Source organism: Euleptes europaea, chromosome 5 (genome assembly GCF_029931775.1).
Source record: "Euleptes europaea isolate rEulEur1 chromosome 5, rEulEur1.hap1, whole genome shotgun sequence".
Lineage (NCBI taxonomy): Eukaryota > Metazoa > Chordata > Lepidosauria > Squamata > Sphaerodactylidae > Euleptes > Euleptes europaea.
In genome coordinates this window covers 89,922,307-89,947,777 of record NC_079316.1, presented here as the reverse complement: position 1 = coordinate 89,947,777, position 25,471 = coordinate 89,922,307, and the positions used below count along the sequence as shown (strand labels likewise).

The 25,471-nt window shown below is 44.7% G+C and overlaps 1 protein-coding gene across 1 annotated transcript in view; it reads right to left on the bottom strand.

Moving 5' to 3' along the window:
* Window positions 1–24,864, bottom strand: part of SGPL1 (sphingosine-1-phosphate lyase 1) — a 41,581-nt gene extending 16,717 nt beyond the window's left edge. The window contains exons 1-6 of the mRNA XM_056850507.1: window positions 24,823–24,864; window positions 20,482–20,647; window positions 17,109–17,176; window positions 10,266–10,413; window positions 8,330–8,409; window positions 1,312–1,440 (exon numbers count right to left, since the gene is read on the bottom strand). Coding sequence (XP_056706485.1) covers window positions 1,312–1,440; window positions 8,330–8,409; window positions 10,266–10,413; window positions 17,109–17,176; window positions 20,482–20,647; window positions 24,823–24,864 — 633 coding nt within the window. The remainder of the gene's footprint in view (window positions 1–1,311; window positions 1,441–8,329; window positions 8,410–10,265; window positions 10,414–17,108; window positions 17,177–20,481; window positions 20,648–24,822) is intronic.
* Window positions 24,865–25,471: the final 607 nt, after the last annotated feature.

The window sequence follows — 25,471 nt, the reverse complement described above, 5'->3', positions numbered from 1 at the left end:
TTTAGAACATTAAAATCCCAATTAAAACACAAAATTACAAAGTTTCAAATGGCGCCTAACCATACTCACATTGCTGGGTATTTGCAGCAGGTTACCCCTCCACTGACATCAACAATATAACAAGAAGGAGGGGCAATAGGGAGGCCAGCAGATGATATTTGCGGCTATCCTCAGCCATAGGCCTGGCGGAATAGCTCTGTCTTGCAGGCCCTGTGCAACTCTTTAAGGTCCCGCAGGGCCCTGATGTCACCAGACAGAGCATTCCACCAGGCCGGCTAGTGGAGGACAGCCGCACACTCTTAGGACCAGGGACCACCAGTAAGTTGTTATCAGATGACCATAAAGATCTTCTTTGGAGAGGTTGTGGGGCAGCAAGTTTTGTGTGTTACTCTTCCTGATGAAGAACTGGCAGCTGCATCTCAGGGGCAAAAGACTGTCTTCAAACTGTTCAAGCAACAGGCACTGCTCAGAAGCTGATCTAAGAGCTCTCTTGTTTATCTTTTCCCCTTCTTGGTAACAGCGTACAGAGAATGCTGACACTAGCAACTTTATTTCTGGAATTTCAGAAACTTTTCCACAAAGTGGTCCAACATCCCAACATATTTATCCCGTGCAATCTCCAAGGAGAAAAGACCAACTCAGCAGTTCTTTTGCATTCTTGGCAAATTTTTGTTACCCAACATCCACAACCCTTTGATGTCCTATTTAGCTAGAAACTACAAGCATGGGGTGTGGGGGAGGAGGTAGTTGTGAATTTCCTGCATTGTGCAGGGGGTTGGACTAGATGACCCTGGTGGTCCCTTCCAACTCTATGATTCTATAAGATGGCACTTACAAGCTCAACGTACAGCACAACCTCTGCCTTTATGAAAGCTAACTAGTTCAGCAGCTCTCAAGCTGGGAGAGCAAGCAAAGTGCTCCTGCAGAATCACAGCTAATTAGTCACCTGGTACACCGGAGGCCTTCTAAATTACCAGCAGTAATAAATGAGTTCGCCATTTGTTTATTTACACACACCATGCAATCAATTTGCTGGCAAAGCATTAACCGGCAAGGTAACTATTTCTACTAAGGCAGCGACAACAACCCAGCAACCTTAGCACACTGCAAACCCATTTGCACCATCAGTCACGATGGGCAGATTCAAATTCAGCTGATGAAAGCGTATCCCTGGGATGTTTCGCAAGTAAGACACTAAAAGCTGCCTGCATAGAACTATTAATGTTGAGAGGGAAATATTATCATTGCAACTAGCTAAGAGATAAAGAATCCAAACTATGTTGGGAAAGCTCAGGGGACCGTCTTACTTACTGTGCCACAACAATCGGGTCCACCATGGAAGAGTGTGCAAGCCATTCTTACTACTTCTGCTTCCATTTTCCTCAAGCCTGGGAATACATCTGGATGAAGAGGGTTACTCCACGCAAATTCCTCATAAACCTTCAGGAAGAAATATCAGTGCATTATGGTTAGGTTGTGATCACACCAGAAATGTTAATAAAATCACTCCATCACCACCACCACCCCAAAATAGCGACCATAGTCTGAACTATCCACCTACTTTTTGTTACAGAAGAATTTTGTTAGCCTCTCCCGCCACAGAGGAGCACTTAACTTGGTGAAGTCTGATGAGGATATCCCAGAGTTCTATGGAGTTTTCCTAGAAGGCTTCACAAATCCTGACTACGCCATCCATACAACGAATGCTATTGTCATTTCCTACAATTAACATTTTTGTTTTAGGAAGCTGAGTTCAGATTCACACAAAGCCTCCGTGTACACAAAACCGGCTAGTCCGTGGGCTCGTGCTTCTCCTCTCCCTTGCTCGCGGAACTAGAATTAGCCCCCTCACACATCCATACATAAGGAGTCCAAGCTTGGATTAAACCTTGGTTTAGGATCATGACTTGTGGTAGGAAAGCTAATTCCAGTTAAAGTGTGCACCCACATTTGTACGTCACAGATAACTGCAGTTAGTTTTAAATCAGAAATCTTTCAGCACTGGCTGCATGAGAAGGAAAGAGGGAGGAAGCATGCTAGAGGCCGGCATCAAGTCAGATTCACGCACAGTCAGGCTAAAGGTTGGCCTAATAGGATTTCTGAGTGCAGACCGAAGAGGCGCCTACAAAGTGTAAAAAAAAAAAACCATTCTCTGCTCATGTTCTAATGAACTGACAGGAGAAGCAGAGGGTAAGCTTTTTTGAAAGGTAAATATATACCTCAGGAGCCCCCTGGCGCAGAATGGTAAGCTGCAGTACTGCAGTCAAAAGCTCTGCTCATGACCTGAGTTCGATCCCAATGGAAGTCGGTTTCAGGTAGCCGGCTCAAGGTTGACTCCGCCTTCCATCCTTCCGAGGTCAGTAAAATGAGTACCCAGCTTGCTGGGGGTAAAGGGAAGATGACTGGGGAAGGCACTGGCAAACCACCCCGTAAACAAAGTCTGCCTAGTAAACGTCAGGATGTGACGTCACCCCATGGGTCAGGAATGACCCGGTGCTTGCACAGGTGACCTTTACCTTTAAATATATACCTGCTTCTTTCCTCATTGAATTCTCCTTTCCATGATAAAAGAAAACACATCCACTACATTAGCAATTTGCTGAAGTGAAGCCACCGCATAAGGTAACTTAAAAAATAAAAAGCATCTTACAAAGATGGCGTTCACATAATGGGACACACACTACATTGAAATGAGTCGTTTTCACCAACTCGCAGCACACACTCAGGGGATGGGGGGAGAAGGACGTCAACATGGTACACACCCAGCTGACATTTGTGTGGGGTGTTTTAGTACACAGAACGACATTTCAGATTTTGTTCACCATTTGCCAACGCAGAACTTTACACAACAGGTGTAACAGGGGTATATGTAAAGATTACACGCAAACCTCAATTTTTTTAAGATAAAGAAAAATAGAAGAGCCATGGTGTAATTTTTTGTGGACACGTTTAACCCTTTTCCTGCTTCCCCGTTCCAAATTAACATCCCAAATTCTGGCCACGTATCCTACGTGGAACATCCTCGTGCCTAAAGAGTCTTTCTCCAACTTATGTGACTCTTCTGTTGGACAAAGGTTTATTAGGCTGGAGGAAGGCTTCAAATTCTGCTCAATCCACTGACAGGTTTCTCCTGAGGGGAGGGAGCTAAGCAAGATCGGCCACAGTCAGTACTTGAATGGGAGACCATCAAGGAAGACTGGAGTTGATACACAGAGGAAAGCAATGGCAAACCACCTCTGCTCATCTCCTGCCTTGAACACCCCATGGTTGGGGTCACCATAAATCAGTTGCAACTAGACAGCACATTCTTCTCCTCCATGCACATGTTTACAAGTGTAAACATGGGTTGGAGTCCTGGTTGGGGTGGGAGGTGAGCTGCTGGGACAGAGGATTAAGCACCCCCTTCCACATTTTAAACTGCACTCTCCTGAGGCAGCTTTTTGAAGTCAACACTTCATGACATATGTTTGGGCACATAGTTATGTCCTAAATATTGATGCAATCATCTTTCATGCATACTCTGGATCCTTCTTTAACAGGTACTCAAAACATATGGCATCCTCCATTCCCTTTCCAGATCCAGTAGTCCATGACTAAGTCCCAAGGTATCTCAATTTCCTAGACCATACTGGGACTTCTTTGAACCATCCGATGCATTTGGGGTCATAACAAACTCCAAACAAGTATAAAACTATGCCGACAAAAACCCCTAAACAAAGGAGGGAAGAATGTTCTGGGGAGGGAGAGAGAAAAAGAGATGGTTGGGGCTTCACTAAAAGGTTGCTGAGGACTAAATATAAGTGAATGTGAGAAAAAGGAAACACTGTGCATCCCAAGTACTTAGCATCTAAAATGACCCAGCAAGTCAATAGCTACTTTATGCGGATGCAGCAGTTAACGTAAGGAGACATTAACCATTCAGTAGTGCTACTTTATTCATTCCTCCAGATGGTGATAGAGAAGGGAAAAGTACACATATAACATTTCTGATTCAACCTGTTATCGTTACAAACCCTGATACCAGCACTGTATAATTCTGTGCCTAGACGATAAACAAGAATCTTGAATATATTTTCACTTTTTCTCTTTTATACTGAAGTGGAGTAACTATCACAGACACCTAATTAAAAAAAAAACCTGTGACTCAATATGGATTCTGTTTCAACTCCAACCTCACTTAACGTGCTTTTAACAAGGGTGGGAGGTTTAACAGAGCATGTGCGCGCTCACAAGAATACACCACTGTGTTTTGCTAAGGACAGAGACTTGAGATAGAACCTGGAAAGAAATTTATGCACATAGGGCTATACACATCTCTTGCACATTAAATGTAGTTTGGAAACACCGTGCAAGAACACAGAAGCAGTGCAGACTGGCACTTAAATGTGGGTGGGAAGAGAACTAAAACAGAATAACCCATAAATATGAAAAGACACCCCTGCTGCTTGTGATGAGAGAAAAGAAGTATATGGAGATGAGGGAAGGCTGCTGAAGACATACCCTAAACAAACAATAGCCACATGCCAGCTCACCAGCTTCTCAATATAAGGCCTTTCCTCCATAGTTCATAAGAGGGTTTTATTGGAGGGCAGTTATGCCATATTTTGTGACAGGACAGGGAAAATCCCAGGCACCTAGAAACAAGAAATATTTTACCAGCTTTGCTAGTTCCCTAGTAAGAACATCCATCCTTACTCACACAAGCCAACAGTTCCTGTTTCATAGCACTTGGCCAAGCAAAGAATCATAGAATTATAGAGTTGGAAGGGACCACCAGGGTCATCTAGTCCAACCCCCTGCACAATACAGGACATTCACAACTACCTCCCCCCCACACACCCCCAGTGACCAGAAGATGACCAAGATGCCTTCCCTTTCATCATCTGCCGAAGGTCACAGAATCAGCATTGCTGACCAATGGCCATCTAACCTCTTCTTAAAAACCTCCAAGGAAGGAGAGCTTACCACCTCCCGAGGAAGCCTGTTCCACTGAGGAACCGCTCTAACAGTCAGAAAATTCTTCCTAATGTCAAGACGGAAACTGTTTTGATTTAATTTCAACCCGTTGGTTCTGGTCCAACCTCCTGGGGCAGCAGAAAAGAACTCGGCATCATCCTCTCTATGACAGCCTTTCAAGTACTTGAAGATGGTTATCATATCCCCTCTCAGTCTTCTCCTCTTCAGGCATGCGCATGGTGTTACGTTCTCCCAGCATGCCTTTGAGAACCAGAATTGGGGGTGGCTCCATGGTGAAACGTACTGCCTGTGCAATGGGAAGCCCTTGGGCAGTGCTCTAAAGAGCACAGATAAGCTGTCTGCCTTGAATTCAGACACTCTAGGAAGTGAAAAGAAGCACACCGAGTCTTGGAATCAGAACACAGATGTGTCCCCCCCACTTCTATTTCAGTTTAGAGGGGCATCACAGCAACCAGAGAAGATGCAGTGGTATGGTGCAGACACACACTCGTCCCAGCCTCAGATCCTCTTGATCAGTTCGCAGTTTTTTATGATGCTGGATCTTTTCCAATTACTGTTAGCTGAGCCCAGCCTTAGCCAGGAAAAAGAACAGGGTAAAAATCGAATAAAATAAAATAAGCAAATATTTATTGATTGATTGTTTAAATTTAATACCCCGCTCTCCCCGGCCAAGACCGGGCTCAGAGCGGCTTACAAGGGAATAAAACCCATTTAATCGATAAAACCTTTTAAAACAGCATTTAAAATAGCCCTAAAAGTCTAAAACCAATCCTAAAACTACTTTGGCGCCTCTAATTGTAAAAAGGTTTAACTAGGCAAGCAGATGGAATTAAAATACTGTGACGGTGAGGGGGTTGGGGAGGCCAGCAATGATTTATATGAAACCGTAGCTGGCCTCAACCAATAAGCCTGGCGGAATAGCTCTGTTTTACAGGCCATGTGGAACTCCTTAGGGTCCCGCAGGGCCCTGATCTCACTCGAGAGGCTATTCCACCATCATAAACCTTGTGAAAAAGACTGACAGTGAATCGACTGACTGCAAGATGAAAAAGAGAGCCAAGGCATGGCTAGGGCACACTGCAGAGGAGCACAGAAAAAAAAGGAGGAAATGATACCGGCATGAAATTCAGTTTCCTGAGAATCTCAAGAGTCACGGTGCAAAGATGTCTAGCCCTTAAAGCTGCAAAGATACTCCTGATGGTGGATAATGCCTGCTGGAACCTCAGAAGCCAGAAGAATTATTGAATAAGGTTGCCATTGGTTGGAGGCAGAACATCAATGCATAGTGACAGAACAGCTCCCTGTCTTTCCCCCAGTCACAATTAGCAGAAATAAAATAATCCCGCAAAAGAGTAAACATGGCAAAATTATGCAAAAGAAAATCATAAAAATTGACTCAACGTGCATAATTTTACTTTTCTGGCATACATACAATACAGAGATCATAAGCTGATCCTGAAGAATAATACCATGTATTAATCTGTGCATGCATAAGCCTGGGTGTTATACAAACATTTATTAAGCAACAGCATGTTCCACATGCACCTTAACAGCTGTCTTTCCACGCCTATCACTTATTAATTAAAAATTAACAGATTTCAGCCATATAACTCTGCACAACCAATGGTCACTCTTTTTGGTGACATCTTTAACTTCTAAGAGGATCACTCCAACACAGTTCACACACAGGCCACTGTGCCCTGAGAGTGGTTTTACTTCCAGTCTACTAAGGTGGGAAGCAGACAGCAGAACAACAAAGAAGAGCCAGGCAGGAACACAGGGGCCAACCATGTGACACAGAGCAGCCTCTGGCTTTTCCAGCTCCCATCCAGATGGGGTATAAAACCCTACTATAAGTGTCACAGGTAAGCCACCAGTGATCTACAACTCTTCCTAAATAATTAAACTGTTTCTGCAGACTGCTCTCAACGGACACTTATGTCTTCAATGGAATCTCTACTAAATAGCACTGTAAATATCTCTTCTCATGAACAATGAAAAACACAAACATCTGAGAGGCCATGCACGTCCAATCTGAAACTAGTTATTGGAGTCCAGTCAGTGCAGACAGCACAGAAAATGAGAAGGAGCAACATCTGGAAGTCTGTGAAAAACTCCAAAAGAACCCTCCTCAAATACAGAGAGGCGAGATTGTAGATGTCCCCACCACAGGTTTTTACTTGAGGAAGGCCGGGGGGGGGGGGACCAAATATATACACTAACAGGTGTAAAAAATACACTTTTGTAGCATAACGTTGCCACTAGGACTGCTGGCCTATCAGGAAGCACATGTTACATAAATTATGGAATAGTTTCTGTTCTCAGTTCCCCTTACGTAACGAAACACAGCAATGTGATTTTAATTTAAGAGGTAGGCTGTGGAAAGTACCGCCTGGCATAAGATCCTCAATGCCCATTGTGTCCATGTGAGGATGAAAACCTATATGCAGGAAGTTTTAAGCACTTATTCAGCCAGTCACAATGAGAGCATAGGGCGCTCAGTTCCCACATATCTAGGGCTAGGTTTAGCATTACACTGAGCAGTCTAGCAGGGACTGGGGGGAGGTAGTTGTGAATTTCCTGCATTGTGCAGGGGGTTGGACTATATGACCCTGGTGGTCCCTCCCAACTCTGTAATTCTATGATTCTATGATATGAAAGGAATTGCATCAGAAGATCTATTGAACTGCCTGTTAAATTAAATGCAAAGTGTCCCTGTAGAACAGAAAAAAATGGGTGAAAGGCACTCTTCACATTGTTTCCCCATCCTAAGGTGTCATTATGGAGTTTAGGCCCATGTTGGGGGAAGAGATCTGGGTCCTTCCCACTTGCCATGGATGATGCTTGAATATTTACAGGCTAAACTGGATCCTAGGTGGGCAGCAGCCACCAGTTGATCCTCCAACTGAAACCCAAGACTGGCAGAGCAAGTTCCCTGCCTTGCAGGGCCAAAATTAATTAGTATGGCTTCTCAAAACAGTCTTATTAAGTATGATACAACCAGTACTTAGTGTTACCGCCAATCAACTGCAATGAAGCCACAGCAGGATACAGCCAATGAATACATTCCTTTCTGGTGCACTACGTGTCTTGTTGCACCCTTTCATGAATATTGACAGTGATGTGCTGCCCAGCATGTCTTGTGCAAATGTACTTTACTTGGTAGCTATTTCGCTAATACTTCTTTTCTCTACCTGCATTTCTCCAAATTTTTGTCTTCATCTTCTGATGAGCACTTGGGGGTGGGAGTATTTTTAGTAACTACTTTTCAGGACAAAACTCATTTCATCTGAGCTGTTTCTTTAAAAAAAATACACACACATTCAATAACCTTAAATACAAACTGCATTACCTTCACTAGCAGCTTAGTAAGTTTTTCTTCCCCACTGTATACCGTCCCTGAAACTTTGCCATCCTGCCAGCGTACGTCTCCTGAAAATAGTGAAATAAAAATTGGTTGGTATTCATCTTATTTAAAAACACTTTACTGATCAAAACTGAAGTTTACTGTTCACACTGTTTTGCTTTGCAATGACTACAGAAGTTGCCACTCTGCCATCTTCAAACTGCAACACAAATGCATCTTAATCAAAACAACCAATACCTTAAGCTCTCTCAAATCCTGCGTAGGCAACTTAGAATTGGTTTACCAAAAGAGAACGCAAAGCAATCTAGGAGTCATAAGCGGCGATTCCACTTCCAAACTTGTCCAGCAGAAGAAAAACTTAAAGTAAGGTAAAATATTTATCTTAAAACCACATTACAGGCAGGAGCGACGCACCGGTATGTCTGCTCAGGACGACATCTTTTTCCTCCACCCCTGTGTAGGCATTTGCCAAATTTTGCATATTAAGGTTTCTCTTTATTGGGCTAGTACAGAAGTTAACAGGTTTGGATCTCTGAACCAGGATTAAGTAAACAATGCTTAACCCTGGTTATTGCTTTTAGTCTTTAAAGAATTTTAATTTATTTAAAGCATTTCTTTATGGCTGCTCCAGACAAAAAAAAATCTGTTCAGAGCATTTAAGCATTATTAAAAATCAACAACAAAACCAACACGTGTCTGCTTTTTTACCCCTTATTCCATCTTTACTTCAGCTAAAGGTCTTTCAAGTGATTGCAGCAGTGATGGAAAAATGGGGACTCCGTAGAGGCCTGGGCACTAAACTAGCTAACCCCCTGGAGCCTGTCGAGCTACTTGCCAAGGGAAAGCGGACCAGTGGCCCAAAACCAGGACCAAAGCCATTCCCAGGACCAAAGCCATTCTCCTAGCCTGTAGCCTGCTACTGTGGAGCCCGGCTAGCCAAGCTCTGGAGGCAGGGAACAGACAAGGAGGAGAAGCATGTGATCCCCTGGCTTACTTATAATTCTTTAACAACAGGCAGTATGTTTTCACTGGTGCCAAAACTCATGAAAACTAGATGCAAACAAAATAAAAATAAAACAAAAATAAAGCCCTGTGGGGCAGTGGTAAGCTGCAGTACTGCAGTCAAAAACTCTGCTCATGACCTGAGTTCGATCCTGACGGAAGATGATTTCAGAGAGAGAGAGGGAGGGAGGGGGAGGGGAGAGAGGGAGAGAGAGGGAGAGAGAGAGAGAGAGAGAGGAGAGAGAGAGAGAGAGAGAGAGAGAGAGAGAGAGAGAGAGAGAGAGAGAGAGAGAGAGAGAGAGAGAGACTGAAAATATACTTTCTTCAAAGCACTATGTAAAGGTTAAAAATATTTAAAAACATTAAAATAACACAATGGCATTTCCTAGGGTTGATATCTGTAACCACATACCAGACGCATTTTGGCCTATTGGGCCTTCATCAGTGGTCAATTAAAACCCATGTTAAGTATGTGGTTACAGATATCAACCCTAGAAAATGCCATAGTGCTATTTTAAGGTTTTTAAATATTTTTAACCTTTATATTCCTACCCAACCTTGGGTACCCAGCAACCTTTACCTTATAACCAGAGTTTATACCCAGGCATCCCGCAAGCAAATGTAAAAAGTATTCCTTTTTACAATATGTCAGGCTGAGGTCCAAAACACCTAAACCAACTTAAGATTTCTGCATACCCATTCAATTCACTGTGTTTCTCCATAATTATGGGACTATAGCAAGGCTTTCTTTGTCACCATCTTTTCCTCTTTGAAACTAAAGAAAAAACTACTTAGAAACAAAGGCGGATGTCAGAAAACGTTAGTTATGAAGTACCAGGGCTTTCTCCACACAGGCAAACAGAACTCATGAAACCGACTATTGAACATGTTTATCACACCAGCACATTCTCAGACATACCCATTGAGCTGTAATCCTTCAACATCTGTAACACTTCTGGCTGGCTCAGGCCTTTGGCAGGCAGCATTTTGATATAAGCCTTTTCACATTTCAGAAAAGACAAATTAGAAAGCGCTTCATCCACGGCTTTGTCAAAACGCTTCTGTATCTACAGGAAAAGAAAAATACAAAATTTACAAGATGGATACTTCCCATCCTAGGGATGTTTTCAATTGCAGATTCCTTGCAACAATAGCTTGAGGACCATCACTGGCATCCTACTGGGGCTCTTGAAAGCATTCTATATTTAAACAATCCTTTAATATCTTGAGAGTGGTTGAAACTTGGGATTCTAGAGAGTAGTCATGTGATTGATTTTTCTCTTCCGCACTATCATGTGCATTTCAAAGTGCAGTTCTTTAATTCTGTGATAAAGACCTAGGAACAAATAGTGAGTCCTCTCCACTGTCACATTTCTGTCACATTTCAACCTGTTCATCAATGACCTGGAGTTGGGGTGAACAGCAAGGTGGCCAAGCTTGCAGATGATACTAAATTATTTGTCCCGGGGGGGGCTCCCCATCCCCCCTCCCGGGCCAAACCGCCGCCCCCACACTCACCGGGCTTCCCGGGGGGGGGGTGACTTACCGGGGCTTTCTCATCCCCCAGCAGCTGACGAGGGGAGAGCAAGCCCACCCAGAGGCGCCGCGAGAGGGGCGAGCCGACGCCCCGGACGCCCAGCCGACGCCTCCTCAGGAGCCGCGGGCCGCCAACCCGCGGGGCCCGCCAAAGCCGCCGCAGGAGCAGCGAGCCGACGCCCAGGAGGCCCGGACGCAGACCCCTCTGGAGCCGCGGGCCGCCGACCCGCGGGGTCAGCCACAACCGCCACGGGAGCAGCGGGCTGACGCCCAGGAGGCCCGGTCGCCGCCCCCTCTGGAGCCTTGGGCCGCCGACCCGCGGGGCCCGCCACAGCCCCCACGGGGGTAACAAGCAGCCCGGCCCCACTCCTGGCCAAGGGGGGGCACCGCAGCCGCGGCACGGGGGGAGGGTCGGCCGTGGTCGTCCCCTCCAACCCCCAGCTGTCGGGTGGGCGAGCCCGAGCAAGGCAGGGGCGCAAGCCGCGCCCGATGTTCCAGGGCTGGGGAGGCAAGGCTTACCAGTCCTTATATGGGCTTCCGGGGGGAGGGTTAGGGGCGGAGCTTGGGAGAGACTTCTCTGGCCTGGAGGCTATATAAGGCCAGAGAAGTCTGACTGCCGGGGAGGATACAGGCTGGAGTCTGACCGCAAGGTGTGTCCTGCGGCACTCTGGCGACGCCTGAGGGAGAGTCAAGCTCCGACTCCCCCTCGGACTGGTCTGAGGCGGAGGAGATTGTCTCAGCCCCAACCTCCTCCAGGCCAGAGACCCTCCCGGCATCCAGACCCAAGACCCTTCGTGACATTATTTACGGTGGTTAAAACAAAAATGGACTGTGAAGATCTCTCCAAACTGGAGGAGGGGGCAGGAAAATGGCAAATAAGATTCAATGTGAGCAAGTGTAAAGTGATGCATATTGGGCAAAAAATCCCAACTTCACATATTAACTGATGGGATCTGTGCTGCCAGCAACAGACCAAAAAAGGGATCTTGAGGCGGTGGTGGATAGCTCGATGAAGATGTCAACCCAGTGTGCGGCTGCTGTGAAAAGGCAAACTCCATGCCGGCCATCATTAGACAGAGAATAGAGAATAAAACTGCTGCTATCACACTGCCCTTGCACAAATCTATGGTGAGACCACACTTGGAATGCTGTGTCTAGTTCTGGTCACCACACCTAAAAAAGGATATTACAGAGCTTGAGAAGATGTAGAAAAGAGCAACCAAAATAATCAGGGGGCTACAGCAACTGCCCTATGAGGAGCGGCTGAAACGCTTCGGGCTGCTTAGGTTGGAAAGAAGGCAGTTAAGGGAGACATTATAGAGATCTATAATATTATGCATGGTGTGGAGGGATTGGACAGGGAGAAGCTTTTCTCCCTCTCTCATAATACCAGAACACCGGGTCATTTGCTGGAGGGTGAGAGATTCAAAACAAATAAATGGAAGTATTTCTCCACTCAACGCATAGTAAAATGGTGGAACTCCCTGCCCCAGGATGTGGTGATGGCTGCCAATTTGGAAGGCTTTAAGAGGGGAGGGGAGGGCTATTCATGGCTACTAGTAAAAATGGATACTAGTCAAGATGCATACCTGTTCTCTCCAGGATCAGAGGAGCATGCCTATTATCTTAGGTGCTGTGGAACACAGGCAGGATGGTGCTGCTGCAGTCATCTTGTTTGTGGGCTTCCTAGAGGCACCTGGTTGGCCACTGTATGAGCAGACTGCTGGACTTGATGGGCCTTGGTCTGATCCAGCATGGCTTTTCTTATGTTCTTATGTGACAACTTCCAGTGTGACACAGTATTAGACCTGAAGCCACATCTCCCCAGTCCTAATCCCCACTGGTCATGAAACTTACTGGGAGACCTCAAGCCAGTCATTCGCTCTCACAAGAGGTCAGCAACTTATGGCTCTGTGAGGACATAGGGAGGGGACCCATGTCCTGAGAGCGAGCATGGTGTAGTAGTTAAGAGAAGCAGACTCTAATCTGGAGAACTGGGTTTGTTTCCCCACTCTTGTACATGAAGCCAGCTGGGTGACCTTGGGCCAGTCACAGTTCTCTCAGAACTCTCTCAGCCCCACCTAACTCATAAGGTGCCTGTTGTAGTGGGGGAGAGGGAAGGCGATTGTAAGCCACTTTGAGATTCCTTACAGTAGAGAAAAGCGGGTTATAAAAAGGGGGGTATAAAAACCAACTCCTCCTTCTTTTCTTCTTCTCCTAGAAACAACAAAGGGGAGGAAGAAGTAGGGAGAGAAGCCTAACAAGGCTGGGGAAGAGAGCCTTAAAAGAGAGATTGGGGACAGGAGGGTTGGTGACCTAGGAGGGCCTAGCTGGCAATCAAGATTGCAGTCCTAACCAGAGTTATACCTTTTTAACCAGAGTTATGCCTTTTTAACCACAGTTATGCCTTTTTAACCACAGTTATCCCTTTTTAACCACACTTATGCCTTTTTAAGTCCACTGAAGTCTATGGGTTTAGAAGGGTTAAATTATTGTTGTATTAAAACAGAGATTTTTACTTTTCATTTCATGAATAAAATCGAATGGTACAATTTTATGTCCTACAGTTACATACAATACATTTACTTATTTAAAATACTTATACACCCTCCTTTCTCCCAAATAACTAGGACACAAGGGTTGGACTTGGGTCCTCTTAAAGTAGAAGCAGAGTTCTTGAAGGAACAAGACTAGTGTTAAGAATGTATTGCAAACATTTCAATTTCTTCTCAAATTTCAGTTATTTTCTTTAAAAGAAGTAGTTTTCTCCATGGCTTCAAAATTTATAGAAATTTTACCTCCCTAATTCAAACCCTACTGTAGGAGCGCAAGAATTACTAGCAGTTGTATCTCACAGTTGCCTGGTTAAGGAAATAACAGCTAAATATACTTTTCATTTTCCAAATATATAGAAGTTATGTATTTGTTCAACGGCAGATTTATATAGTAATTACATTTTGGAACTCTCTTGATCCATCTAGTTCATACTCTGTTTCATAAACTCTCAGTGTCTACCAAAAACAATTATAGAGGCTATTTAAACAATGTAACAAGATCAAATTGCAGTACACACATGCACACTGAAGTGAAGGAACTGCTGTGTCCAGAATGAGCATACCTTTACATTCCCTTTGATGTGGCTGTTAAGAACATGAGCCAGAGGTAAAATTCTGAGTTATTTTTACTTTAATATATATTTGGGAATGCAACCACTTTAACTCACCCAGCTTACAACACCATTTAATCCTTCATCTAGTGCGTATGTACTAGTAGGTTGTGACCAATGAGCAAGGCCTTCTAGGCCAAAATGCATATGGTCCATGTATATTGTTTCACTGGATTAATCTGTGTTACTTAAAGGAACTGTAATAGGTGTAAAGTGCAGTGCACAGTTTGTGACTTGTATGGCCTAGAACAGGGGTCGGCAAACAGCGGCTCCCGAGCCGCATGCGGCTCTTTGGCCCCTTGAGTGCGGCTCTGGAAACGTTTCTGAGGAGGAGGAAGAGGCGCGCCCCCCCACCAAAAGTCAACCACGAAACCTCTCCTCATCGCCCCATTTGGGGTTTATTCCCCGCCACAAAAGGGGCGGTGTGTGAGGTAAAGCACCACCCCCCTCCTCCCCCCTTTCCCTCCCCTCACAGTGCGGCCGGGTTTTGAATGCGGGCTCGAGGGCAGGGAGCGGCAGCCAATCAGCGGGCGGGATTTTTTGCGCTTGTTTTGGCTGGCAGAGGAGGCTGAGGCCGAGGCGCTGAGAAAGGGCGGACGGCAGGCCAGCCGGGGAGGGAAGGAAGGAGCCCAGGCGGCGGCGGCGAGGAGGAGGAGGTCGGGGCCCGGGGGGGAAGCAATGTTTGATTCAAAACTCTGCATGGGGGGTGTCGCGCGCTCTCAGGTACGGCTGCACCTTCCAGAGGAGCTTCTCCTGTCGGGGCCCCGCCTGTCCTGGCCAACGCCCCTCTCCTCGCCTGCTCTCTCCCTCATCCGCCAACTGTTTCCCAATGGTTGCTGGGGCTGGAGCCGCGCTGAACCGTCTGCCGCTCTGGTGCGTCCCTCTCCCAGCGCTCTCCCCCCTCTGCCAGCCAGATGATGGGTGGGCTGTTTGGCCTCTCCCTGGGGACCCGGCTGGCTGGCCATCCAGGGGGGCAGGGAACGTCGCGGCCGCTGCGGCGCCCCGTCGGCCGGGCGTGGTTCTCCCACTTGCCAGCTGACAAGCAGGCCTGTCGGTGGTTGTGGGGGCTTCTGGCCCGCCCCCCCGGACACTGGGAGGAGGCTCTAGCTGGCTGCCGTTCGCCGCCTCTCCCGACTGCTCTCCTGGTGAGTGGAGGCTCGAGGGCTCTTCCCTCTTCTCCTGGGGGTTGGAGCTGGGGTCGGGGTTGGTCCTGATGGCCCAGGGAGCCCAGGCGGGAGGGCGACCCGGGACAGGGGGTTATTGGCCATTTATGAATGGGAGGTTTTGACTTGGATTTGCCACTCAGATGCACATTTTCCCCAGCCAAATTCTCCAAACTCTGCATGGGGGGTTATTGGCCATTTATGAATGGGAGGTTTTGCCTTGGATTTGCCACTCAGATGCACATTTTCCCCATCCAGATTCTCAAATCTCAACAATAAGCCCCCCTGCAGAGTTTTGAGAATGCAGATGGGGAAAATGTACACCTAGAGAGCGGCAAATCCAAGGCAAAACCTTCCGTGCATGAATGGTTGTTAAAAGGTGTTGAGGAAAGGGGGGGGGGGTTAATTATCCAAGTCAGCGTGTGTATTATTAAGTTTATTAAGTTAATAAACAGTGTATCTACCTATATAGTTTAAGTTTAAGAAATTTGGCTCTCAAAAAAAATCTCAATTGTTGTACTGTTGATATTTGGCTCTGTTGACTAATGAGTCTGCTGACCACAGGCCTAGAAGCCAGTTTTATTCTTAATGTATTTTTAAGTGCACTGCTGGATTAAATATATATTTTGTTTAATTCCTTTTTATATTGTTAACCTTAACCTCTTTAGGTTTCCAATTAAGTTTTATTTATTTAGATTTTTAACCCGTCCTCAATCCCCGGCCAAAATTGGGCTCAGGGCAGCTAACAACAATATTCAATACATAAAACCAACAAACAATATAAAATACAATATAAATAAAACAATTAACAGTTGGCATTAAAATTCTGCCAACACACCAATTAATAAGTAGATGGCACACATTTATTAGGGAGTAGTAACCCGCCGTGGGCCTGGAAACAGTATTGGCCCCCCACCTTTAGTCAGAATAATCTATTGGTAACTGTATGGGGTGGGGGGGGGGGTAGGGAGGCCAGTATTGATAGAAAACCATAGCTGCCCTCAACTATAGGCCTGGCAGAACACCTCTGTTTTGCAGGCCCTGAGGAATTCCTTGAGGTCTCGCAGGGCCCTGATCTCACTAGGAAGAGTGTTCCACCAGGTCAGGGCCAGGACCGAAAAAGCCCTGGCCCTACTTGAGGACAGCTGGACATGTTTAGGGCCAGGGATCACCAGGAGGTTGCAACTTGTAGAGTGTTAACGCCCTCTGGGGGATATACCAGGAGAGGTGGTCGCATAGATATGAAGGTCCCAGACGGTGTAAGGCTTTAAAGGTCAAAACCAGCACCGTGAACCCAATCCCGTGTTCCGGATGGAGTCGGTGCAGCTGACATAGCACTGGCTGGATATGGGCTTTTGGTGGGAACCCCGTAAGGACCCTCGCTGAAGCATTTTGTACTAGCTGGAGTGTCCGGCTCAGTTTTAGGGGCAGCCCTACGTAGAGTAGATATTCTAATGGAAGGGGAAACTGACCTCTATCAGTCCCCTCATGCCCCTTGGAGAGGTTTCCATATAAACTTCCCTAGATGTCAAGTGTGGATGGAGGTGCCTTGTTTTTATCCTTTCCTTTCTCATCTTCTGCACGATTATGGAGTTTCTCAGTTATTACCAAGGAGTGCATGCCTGGCCCCCTTGGTTTTTAACTAAAAGACTGTTATTATTTAGAGAGGCTTTTGAAGACAACTGCTGGGGAAGGGAAAATAACTGGCTACTGAAAATACTGATCTTATTTTTAATCCAATTTTGTGCCAGCATACAAGGCACTAGCAGTTACCCGAGTTATTTGTATACATTTTTATTCATTTTGCTGTTTTGAGTACAAACGTAACCGAAACAAACAATAATTACAAGAAATTTTGCTGCTACCGAATTAACTGGGTAGCTATGACAATACTTACCATGGGGCCAATATAAGGCAATTTTCGTAATAGTCTGAAGAACCATTTCTTAGCCCGTGATGTTAAACCTAGAAAGGAAGTACAAAAGAAAGGAAGTCATGTGATTCTATGGCTTCCAAAGACAGTCGTGTAACCTACCATTCCAATGAGCAGAATTTAAGCTCTTCATCTAATTTAAACACTCTTCCCCCACCAACACACCTGACTCTTGCTCCAGTGGAAGAGCCACTTGGGTTGGAGGAAGGATTCCTTAGGCTGCAGAAACTTCCTCCAGCCTAAGGCAGGATACAAGCATTTGACAGAGTGATGAGGAAGTCAATAAGACAATGACTTCAAGCTATCTACACGTCCAAGTCATTTTACACATTCCACACCTTTTATTAAATGATACAGAAACAGCTGAGATTTCTCCCTCACAAGGTCCTTAAGCATTCAGCTGCACAATTAAACACACATCCTATCTTCACTAAAGCCAGTTTTTAATTACAGACACACCTTTCATTCTGAAGGAAAGCCAAATCTTTATAGCAAAAACAAACAAAAAAAAAAACAAGAAAACTCATCATCCAAGCTCCTAAAAATCTGGTGCTGAGACCTGTGCACAGCATTCTCCAGTTCTTAAAATATCTACAAGTACAGCTCAGGAAACTGCTAGCTGTACACAAACAGCAAAGCGTATACAGGACAAATCAGTACCCTGGCTATGCCAACCTTTTCTGTAAGGTCCATTTTCTGCAGTTCCGGTACTATTTTGAAGTTCTAAACCCTAGGGGCCCGTGGGTGCAATGGTGCCCACTAACACCTTTCCTGGTGTCTTCCAAGTGCTTTTAGAAAGTGGGTGGGGCCAGGAGAAGCTTTTTCCCAGCAAGGCTTCTGATTATTAACTAGATATTTGATTGCATATTTTTAAAAATGTTGCTTTGGCAGCAGCTCCCACCACAGCACAAAGATCTTCAATCTGTGACCAAAGGTAAGCCACAGCAGCCATTTTGTGGCTGGCTCCACCTCCTATGGCAGCTATTTGGTGGCCGTGCCCACCACACTGTGCCAGAATTCCAACGGTGCATGCAGACTCAAAAAGGTTAGCTATCCTTAACCTCTATTGCCAGATGAGCTGTTATGTCTTTGCCAGCATCCAGACCTGTCTCAGTCATATAGCCACTCAGACGCTTTCTGATATGGAGGAGGGGGGGAATCCAAATGAGTAGCTAGAACACACAACAGGCACATGCCAGTCTTCACTGCAATGTGTTTGGCATAGCTGAAACAATTAAAAGAGTGCACCAAAACTTTTCAAATTCTATCCTGCAAGTGTAGATTCTATTTTGCAAGTATAGATTCAAATTCTATCCTGCAAGTGGAAAAATAAATCCAGTTTAAAAGCTTATTTCCAGTCTGAAAAACTGGAAAAAGGCTCAGAATGCATTTGGGACCTTTACTATCAAGCGGCTGGATTGTCGTGGATAGAGGGGTGGATAAGGAAACCAGATGAAATATATTTTAATATTGAAAAGGTCACATGGCCCAAGGGATTCCATTATTATCTATGGAAAGCCAAGAATTCAGAAATCTTTGGAGAGAAACATGTTAATAAAGAAGGACTGATGAAGATATGGCTTAGAAATAGAAACAGTTTGAGTCCTACACCTCCACGGATAATGTCTCCCACAGATACATATGTATCCAAGGGGGAGAAGACAAATGTAGACATGATGAAATATCAAGATATGCTGAATGAACAAGGAGAAATAAAAACGTGGAATGACATTAGGACGAGCAGAAATATTGGCTGGCTGACTTACAATCAAATGATCATGAAAATGCAACAGGATTGTTTACTACAAGGCAAGATAAGAAAGAACACAGAATTTGAAGATTTAATTAGCAAAGAAACAGATCACATTTTGGGGGAAATCTATAAACTTCTACTCAAAAATGAAACAGACCAAGAACAAATTAAAACATGCATGGTAAAATGGATGGAAAACTTCAAAAAGGAGATAACCTTGCAACAATGGAAAAGACTTTGGACAAAGTCAATTAAATTTACGGCTAGTCATAATCTCAGTGAAAACTGGTATAAACAGTTTTATAGATGGTATATTACACCAATGGACATTAAAAAAATGAATGAGTCTTATGATAGTCGGTGTTGGAAATGCAAAGATAAAGATGGAACTTATTTTCATTTATGGTGGACATGCAAGAAAGTTAAGAAATTTCAGATACAAATTCATCAAGAAATGCAAAAAATTTTAAAAATCCAATTTCCACTGAATCTGGAAATTCTGTTATTAGGAATTGAACCTGATAATTTGGACAGAAACTCCGGAGAACTGTTTGGATATTTGACAGCGGTGGCCAGATTAGTATTGGCAACATTTTGGAAACAAGGAGACATTCCAGACTTAGACAAATGGCAACAAAAAAATGGATGAATTTGTTGTGATGGACAGATTGACCAGTTTGTTGAAAGAGAAGACGACTGAAGAATTCCAACGGAATTGGGAAAGCTATTTTGATTATGTTAAACAAAAAAGATTGCTATCTAGATTTTTTACTTAGGACAGAAGGAATTTGTGCTCAAAATGTAGAATATAACGACAATGTACAAGATGTTTTCAAATGTAAGATGAAATAGACTCCCTGAAGGAGTATAAACTGTGTGAATGTATGTGTATTTGTTTGTTTTTTCCTGAAAATTTTAATAAAATATTTTTTTTAAACAAAGAATGCATTTGGGACATGTGCAATAAAGGAAAAGGCTATATGAAGACACCCCCCAAAAAAAACTTAACGAAGAATTGTTGGTTTTAGAATGTTCCCACACAAACCTGATTTCAAAACGTTAATCTTAAAGTACAAAGTCCCTTCTAACACCAGTCATGCATATGCACTCTTACACCTATCTAGAATGGCCATGCCCTATTGCACTGGGCATGTTCAGCACTAACAAGGCTAGAAATAACCTTGAACTGGAAGGGGCACAACTAAGGCGTGTGTGATCAGTGTGAACTGACGGGCCTCATTCCACAACTTGCAGCAAGAACCTGAGTCAGCTGTTGCAAGATCAAACTATAGTTAAAATGAACTACAGTGAGATAGTACTCAGCACCTTTCTGATTATCTGTATGTTTCCTCTTACCTTTTCAAGCATCCCTTTGCAACCATGAGGGCTAGCTGCTTTTCGACATGAAAACTAGCACTACGCTAATCTGCAGTATGAACTATTGCTGCCCCGGTTTCTTAAAGAACTTTGGCACAAGATTTCAAACCACTATTTATACCCAGAAACACTGATTAAAGTGCACGGCACACACAAAAGCATTGTATAGTCAACTCTTTCCTCTCATTAGACATGGAAAACACTTACTCTCTGGTTGGTTGATGAACGTATATAGCCATACCCCCAGAAGGGTAGCAGTAACCGATGATGCTATGAGTTGCCATGGTTCAATCCCAGCAACCTTTCCATTTACAAGACTTCTTGCGTGGTTTAAATAGTGCAGGAAGATTTCCTTGTATGAAATAAGAGCATCCTAGAATAGAGAACAGGCAAATAGTCAGAGAGAGAGTCAGGTCAAGTCAGAATCGAGTATGTTGCCTGCATATTAGACGTATTCAGTCTTTCCATGCATGTATCGCAAAGATTTTTCACAGTGATAAATATATTCTCCTTTGTGTTCTATAAAGAAAAGCACAGGATTTAACTTTGTAGAATAAACCCATACTTGAGTCAGCAGCTCTTTAAGTAGCACTGCTAAGAGGATAGCAGGACACACGATCAACACATTCAAATTCTCAACAAGGAATAACCCTGTTTTCTGCAAAGTATGGCTTGCAAATCGGGAGCTGCCTTTGGATCACGTGTTGCTTCACCTGCGTTCTTTACCCCAGCAAAAAAAAAAAGGGGGGGGGAGACAGAAAGAAATCTGCTCCCTTGCCTTGCTGACCTTAAACATTGTTTAGCATTACATTTGTCCTGATGGTTATCTTTAACCAATGTTCCTATCCTAACCAGATTTGGAAATCAGGGACTGAAGCAGACTTGCAAACCCTAGTTAGCATTGACCTCAGTTCACAGAAGGTACACATGTAATGCTAAATTATGGTTAAAGTTGAGGAATGAGGGAGGAGCACATTTTCTTGGAGTCTGCTCCTCATTTGCTATCCACAGTTTACAGGGAGCCAATAACTTAATCAGACCAATGGTTCTTTTTAATTTTCCAAATAGTGCATATATTTTCATGTAATACTTCTACTTATGTATTTACGTACTTCATGTATATACTGCCTTTCTCCCCAACGGGACTCAGAGTAACTTACGTTGTTCTCCTCTCCTCCATTTTATCCTCACAACAACAGTGTGAAGTAGAGTACGCTGCAAGTTTGTGACTGGCCCCAGGTCACCCAGTGAGCTTCCACGGCAGACAGGGATTTGAATCTGGGTTTGCTGGATCCTGGTCCGATACTCTAACCACTACACACCATGGGCCCAAGGAATCTTTTAAGAAATCTGATAGACATTCAGCTGGGGTTTTCATAGGGGTTTCGAGGTCAGAGATAAGAAGTGGTTTACCATTGCCTTCTTCTGCGCAGTACTAACCAGGGTTAGCTAAAGTTGCACTGACATTGTCTATGAAAGATCCTCCACCAGTGTCACCTTCCATTAATACTGCTGCCCAGTAGCTACCCTTCAAGAATTCCTCCATTCCCATCACCACTGGAACTGTCCGTTCTCTTCTGCTGATCCCCGAAGAGGGTGGATGCATCTTAGTCTGATGTCTCAGCTGTGACCAATCCACCTTGAGTGACTGTGCTAGGAGTTTAGCCTCTTGACAAGAGTCTAAACTCCTTACAGCATTGCTCTCAGCTTCGCTGACACACAAAAACCCTCTCACTATGTTAAGGTGCTCGTGCAAGAGGACACAGAGAAATATAGCATGATAAAAAGGAGGAAGGCTCAGGCAGAAACCTACTAAGGAGGCTGTTTCTCCATGAAGGGAATACAACTTGCAAAATGAAGGGTCTGGTGTGTAAGATAATTTGGTTCACAGAAGAAGTCTCTCAGCTAGCGAGACTGCCTAGCCATAAAACTATAATCGTAAAAATTTACTGAGAACTGTGGTTAGACCCCAAACAAGGAAGAAGATCAGAAACTGGATGGACAGAAACAGGAAGTCGTTCTTAATGGAAACTCCCTGGGAGAATTACATGTACACCATCATAAGAAGCCAAAAGTGGCAAAATGTCAGGGGCCTATTTAATGTGAGTAAATCTTCATTCCTTGGTGGCAGGTTTGAGTCTCCACAACAACGCAAAACTATAAAGATATGCTCACAACTGCTGTGATGGGGAAAAGTGCCCTTAAAAGTTAAACAAGCCAAAACAATGGGAGTTCTGTGACTGGACCATCCCACTGTTTTTTTAAAGCTAAATTACAGCTGTGTACGATCCAGTCTGGTGAAGGGAAAGGGAAGTTAACCCATCCACTTTCATATGGTTTTGCTTATCAATACTGCCTGCGGTGTCCCTACTAGGTAAAGGTCCCCTGTGCAAGCATTGGATCATTTCTGACCCATGGGGTGTCGTCACATCCCGACGTTTCCTAGGCAGACTACGTTTATGGGGTGGTTTGCCAGTGCCTTCCCCAGTCATCTTCCCATTTACCCCCAGCAAACTGAAGACTCATTTTACCGACCTCGTAAGGATGGAAGGCTGAGTCAACCTTGAGCCGGCTACCTGAAACCAACTTCCGTCGGGATTGAACTCAGGTTGTGAGCAGCTTACCACTCTGCAGCTTACCACTCTGCGCCATGGGGCTCTGCAACCCTACTATTAACTCTTAAAGAGGAAAAAGACAGACACCCAATATGGGCCACCTTTTTTATTTCGATGGAACAGCAGGAAGAGGAGGGCGGTTTCAATAGACAAAACTGTGGTGGGTAGAAGGATAAAATCTCCCTTTCCCTGTCTCATGTGTTTCTGATTCAAATTGATCAAATTATAGATCTCTCCCTGTGCAATCCCGAGAACATTTTCCTGGGAGTAAGCCCCACTGGAGAGCCAGCAGGGTATAGTGGTTAAAGTGTCAGCCAGAACCTGGGAAACCCAGGTTCAAATCTTCACTCCTGCCATGAAAGCTTGCTGGGTGACCTTGGGCCAGTCACACACTCTCAGACCTGACCCTGGCTAGTATTTGGATGGGAGACTTCCAAGAATACCAGGGTCGAGATGCGGAGGCAGGCAATGGCAAACCACCTCTGAACATTTCTTGCCTTGCTGAGGTTTTACGGGGTTGCTGTAAGTCAGCTGGGACTTGATGGCAACAACAACAACAAAAAAGGCCCACTGAATAAGCCTGAGTAGGAATATGAGTAAACCTGTTCAGGCTGGCACTGTAAGCGTCTTATCCAGTGTAACCTTAGCCATTATTTTCTTTAGCTCCTTAGATTTCTTGAGGAGAAACCGATTCCATGTTCATCTCATCCAAATAGCAATGGTCGCCTCTCACCGAATTTGCCACCAAGGATCCCATAATTTGTATTAGTGATGTCAGCAAAACTCAGTTAACTGGGAATGAAATACAAATTTGCTTTCCTCCTAATGGTCACCTATATCACACGTGGAGCATCGCTTTCCCCTCCGAGTTCTAAATTAAAGGTAAAGGTCCCCTGTGCAAGCACCGGGTCATTCCTGACCCATGGGGTGACGTCACATCATGACAAATTAGCTCGCCATATTTCTGAACATGAACACAATGTGCTATTATCTTACATAATAATAATAACAGAGACTGTGGCAAACCTTTACATCAGATTGGACCACATAAACAGGAGACTTGATGAACTAAAGGAAGTAGTGAGCTCATTAGTTAGGAAACGATGCAAGTGCTAAGGAACGGGGAGACCTGAGGTGAAACTTTTGGGCGGCAAAGCAAGGGAATAGAAAGATTCCCAGGAGTCCCAAAGGGAAAATAATGTCAACAACCCACAATTTAAGGTGACTACCCTCCAGCATAAGATCTCCCAAGTACCTGAAACAACCAAAAACACCCGAAGGCTCTTGAACAAGAAGTTAGCTCTCCTCATAGGAAGATCAAGAGTGAACGAAAATTGGTGGGCAAATAAGAGGGAAGTTGAAACCTCATTGTGTGAACTGTTGAAATGCAATAAACACCAATTGGAGATCTAAAGTATTCTGTGGCTCCCAAGCGGAGGTTTCCACAAGAGACTGATCGTCACTTTTATGAGGGATAAAGTTCCACGGATACTCCTGAGCAGAAGAGCCTCTTTAGAGAGATATGGAATCCTCCTGACAAGAGTCTTCCAAGATAGCATATGCCCTCCATTATGCAAACTGAAGCCGAACCTTCCACAAAATTGTTTTATCACCATGAATGAGTCCTGTGATGAGGAAACATCATTGGCAGGGAATCTTACAGATAAAATGCAGCCAACAACACAGACATTGCAGGGCAAAATTAGACAACAATGTAACCCTTCCCAAAACCAGAAGAAGGAAGCATGCAGGGTCCAAACGTATCACCAAACGAATCAAGAATCTGGATACCCCAATGGACACTCAAGAGGGACCTTTTGACACCTGTAACTCCATGCCGCTATTAGAGTCATCCCATAGTCTGTTAGGAAATGAGGAACAGAGTAGATGGCAATGGACATCTAGCCCCAAAAGAGAGACAGTAACCACTCACCAGAGGAGGACCGCCTCCCAAGAGGACTGCGACAACGGCCATGTCCCCAAGAGAAATGCTGAGTTCACTCAACCAACAGACCTGCAAGCAGTGTGTGAACTAGACTCACGCCCTTTACACGAGGTGTACTCAAGCAAGAATCTGCATGATATCGGGGAAATTAAGACCTTGGCGCAGGAACTCAAGGAGATAGACGGCAGCTGGCCAACAGACCTCGGAACAATATCTAAACAGGGGAGGAACCCATTACAAATAGATCCCATCTAATGCATGAAGAATCCGAGCCGACCAGAAATCCCAGCGAATCTGCAGAAAAGGCCCCATGCTCGGACTGACTACAGAAGAGTCATGCGTCCTCCCAGCTAAAATGTCTCTCTTGGAACATTGCTGGCTGGAAGCGCCTCATTGGGGATACTGATCTACAACTCTTTATCTCAGGTTTTGATAACATACTCCTGCACGAAACTTGTGAGGCTGGGGAGATATTCTTACAGGGCTATGAATCACAAAGCCTCCCCACCACAAAGATCAGCCAGATGGGATGCCACAGAGCTGGCCTTTGCACATTGGTGTCTGAAAGATTACATCATAATCTGATTAAGCTGGATCCATGCCCTCCATTGGCCCAAGCCATACTCCTTTCTTTACC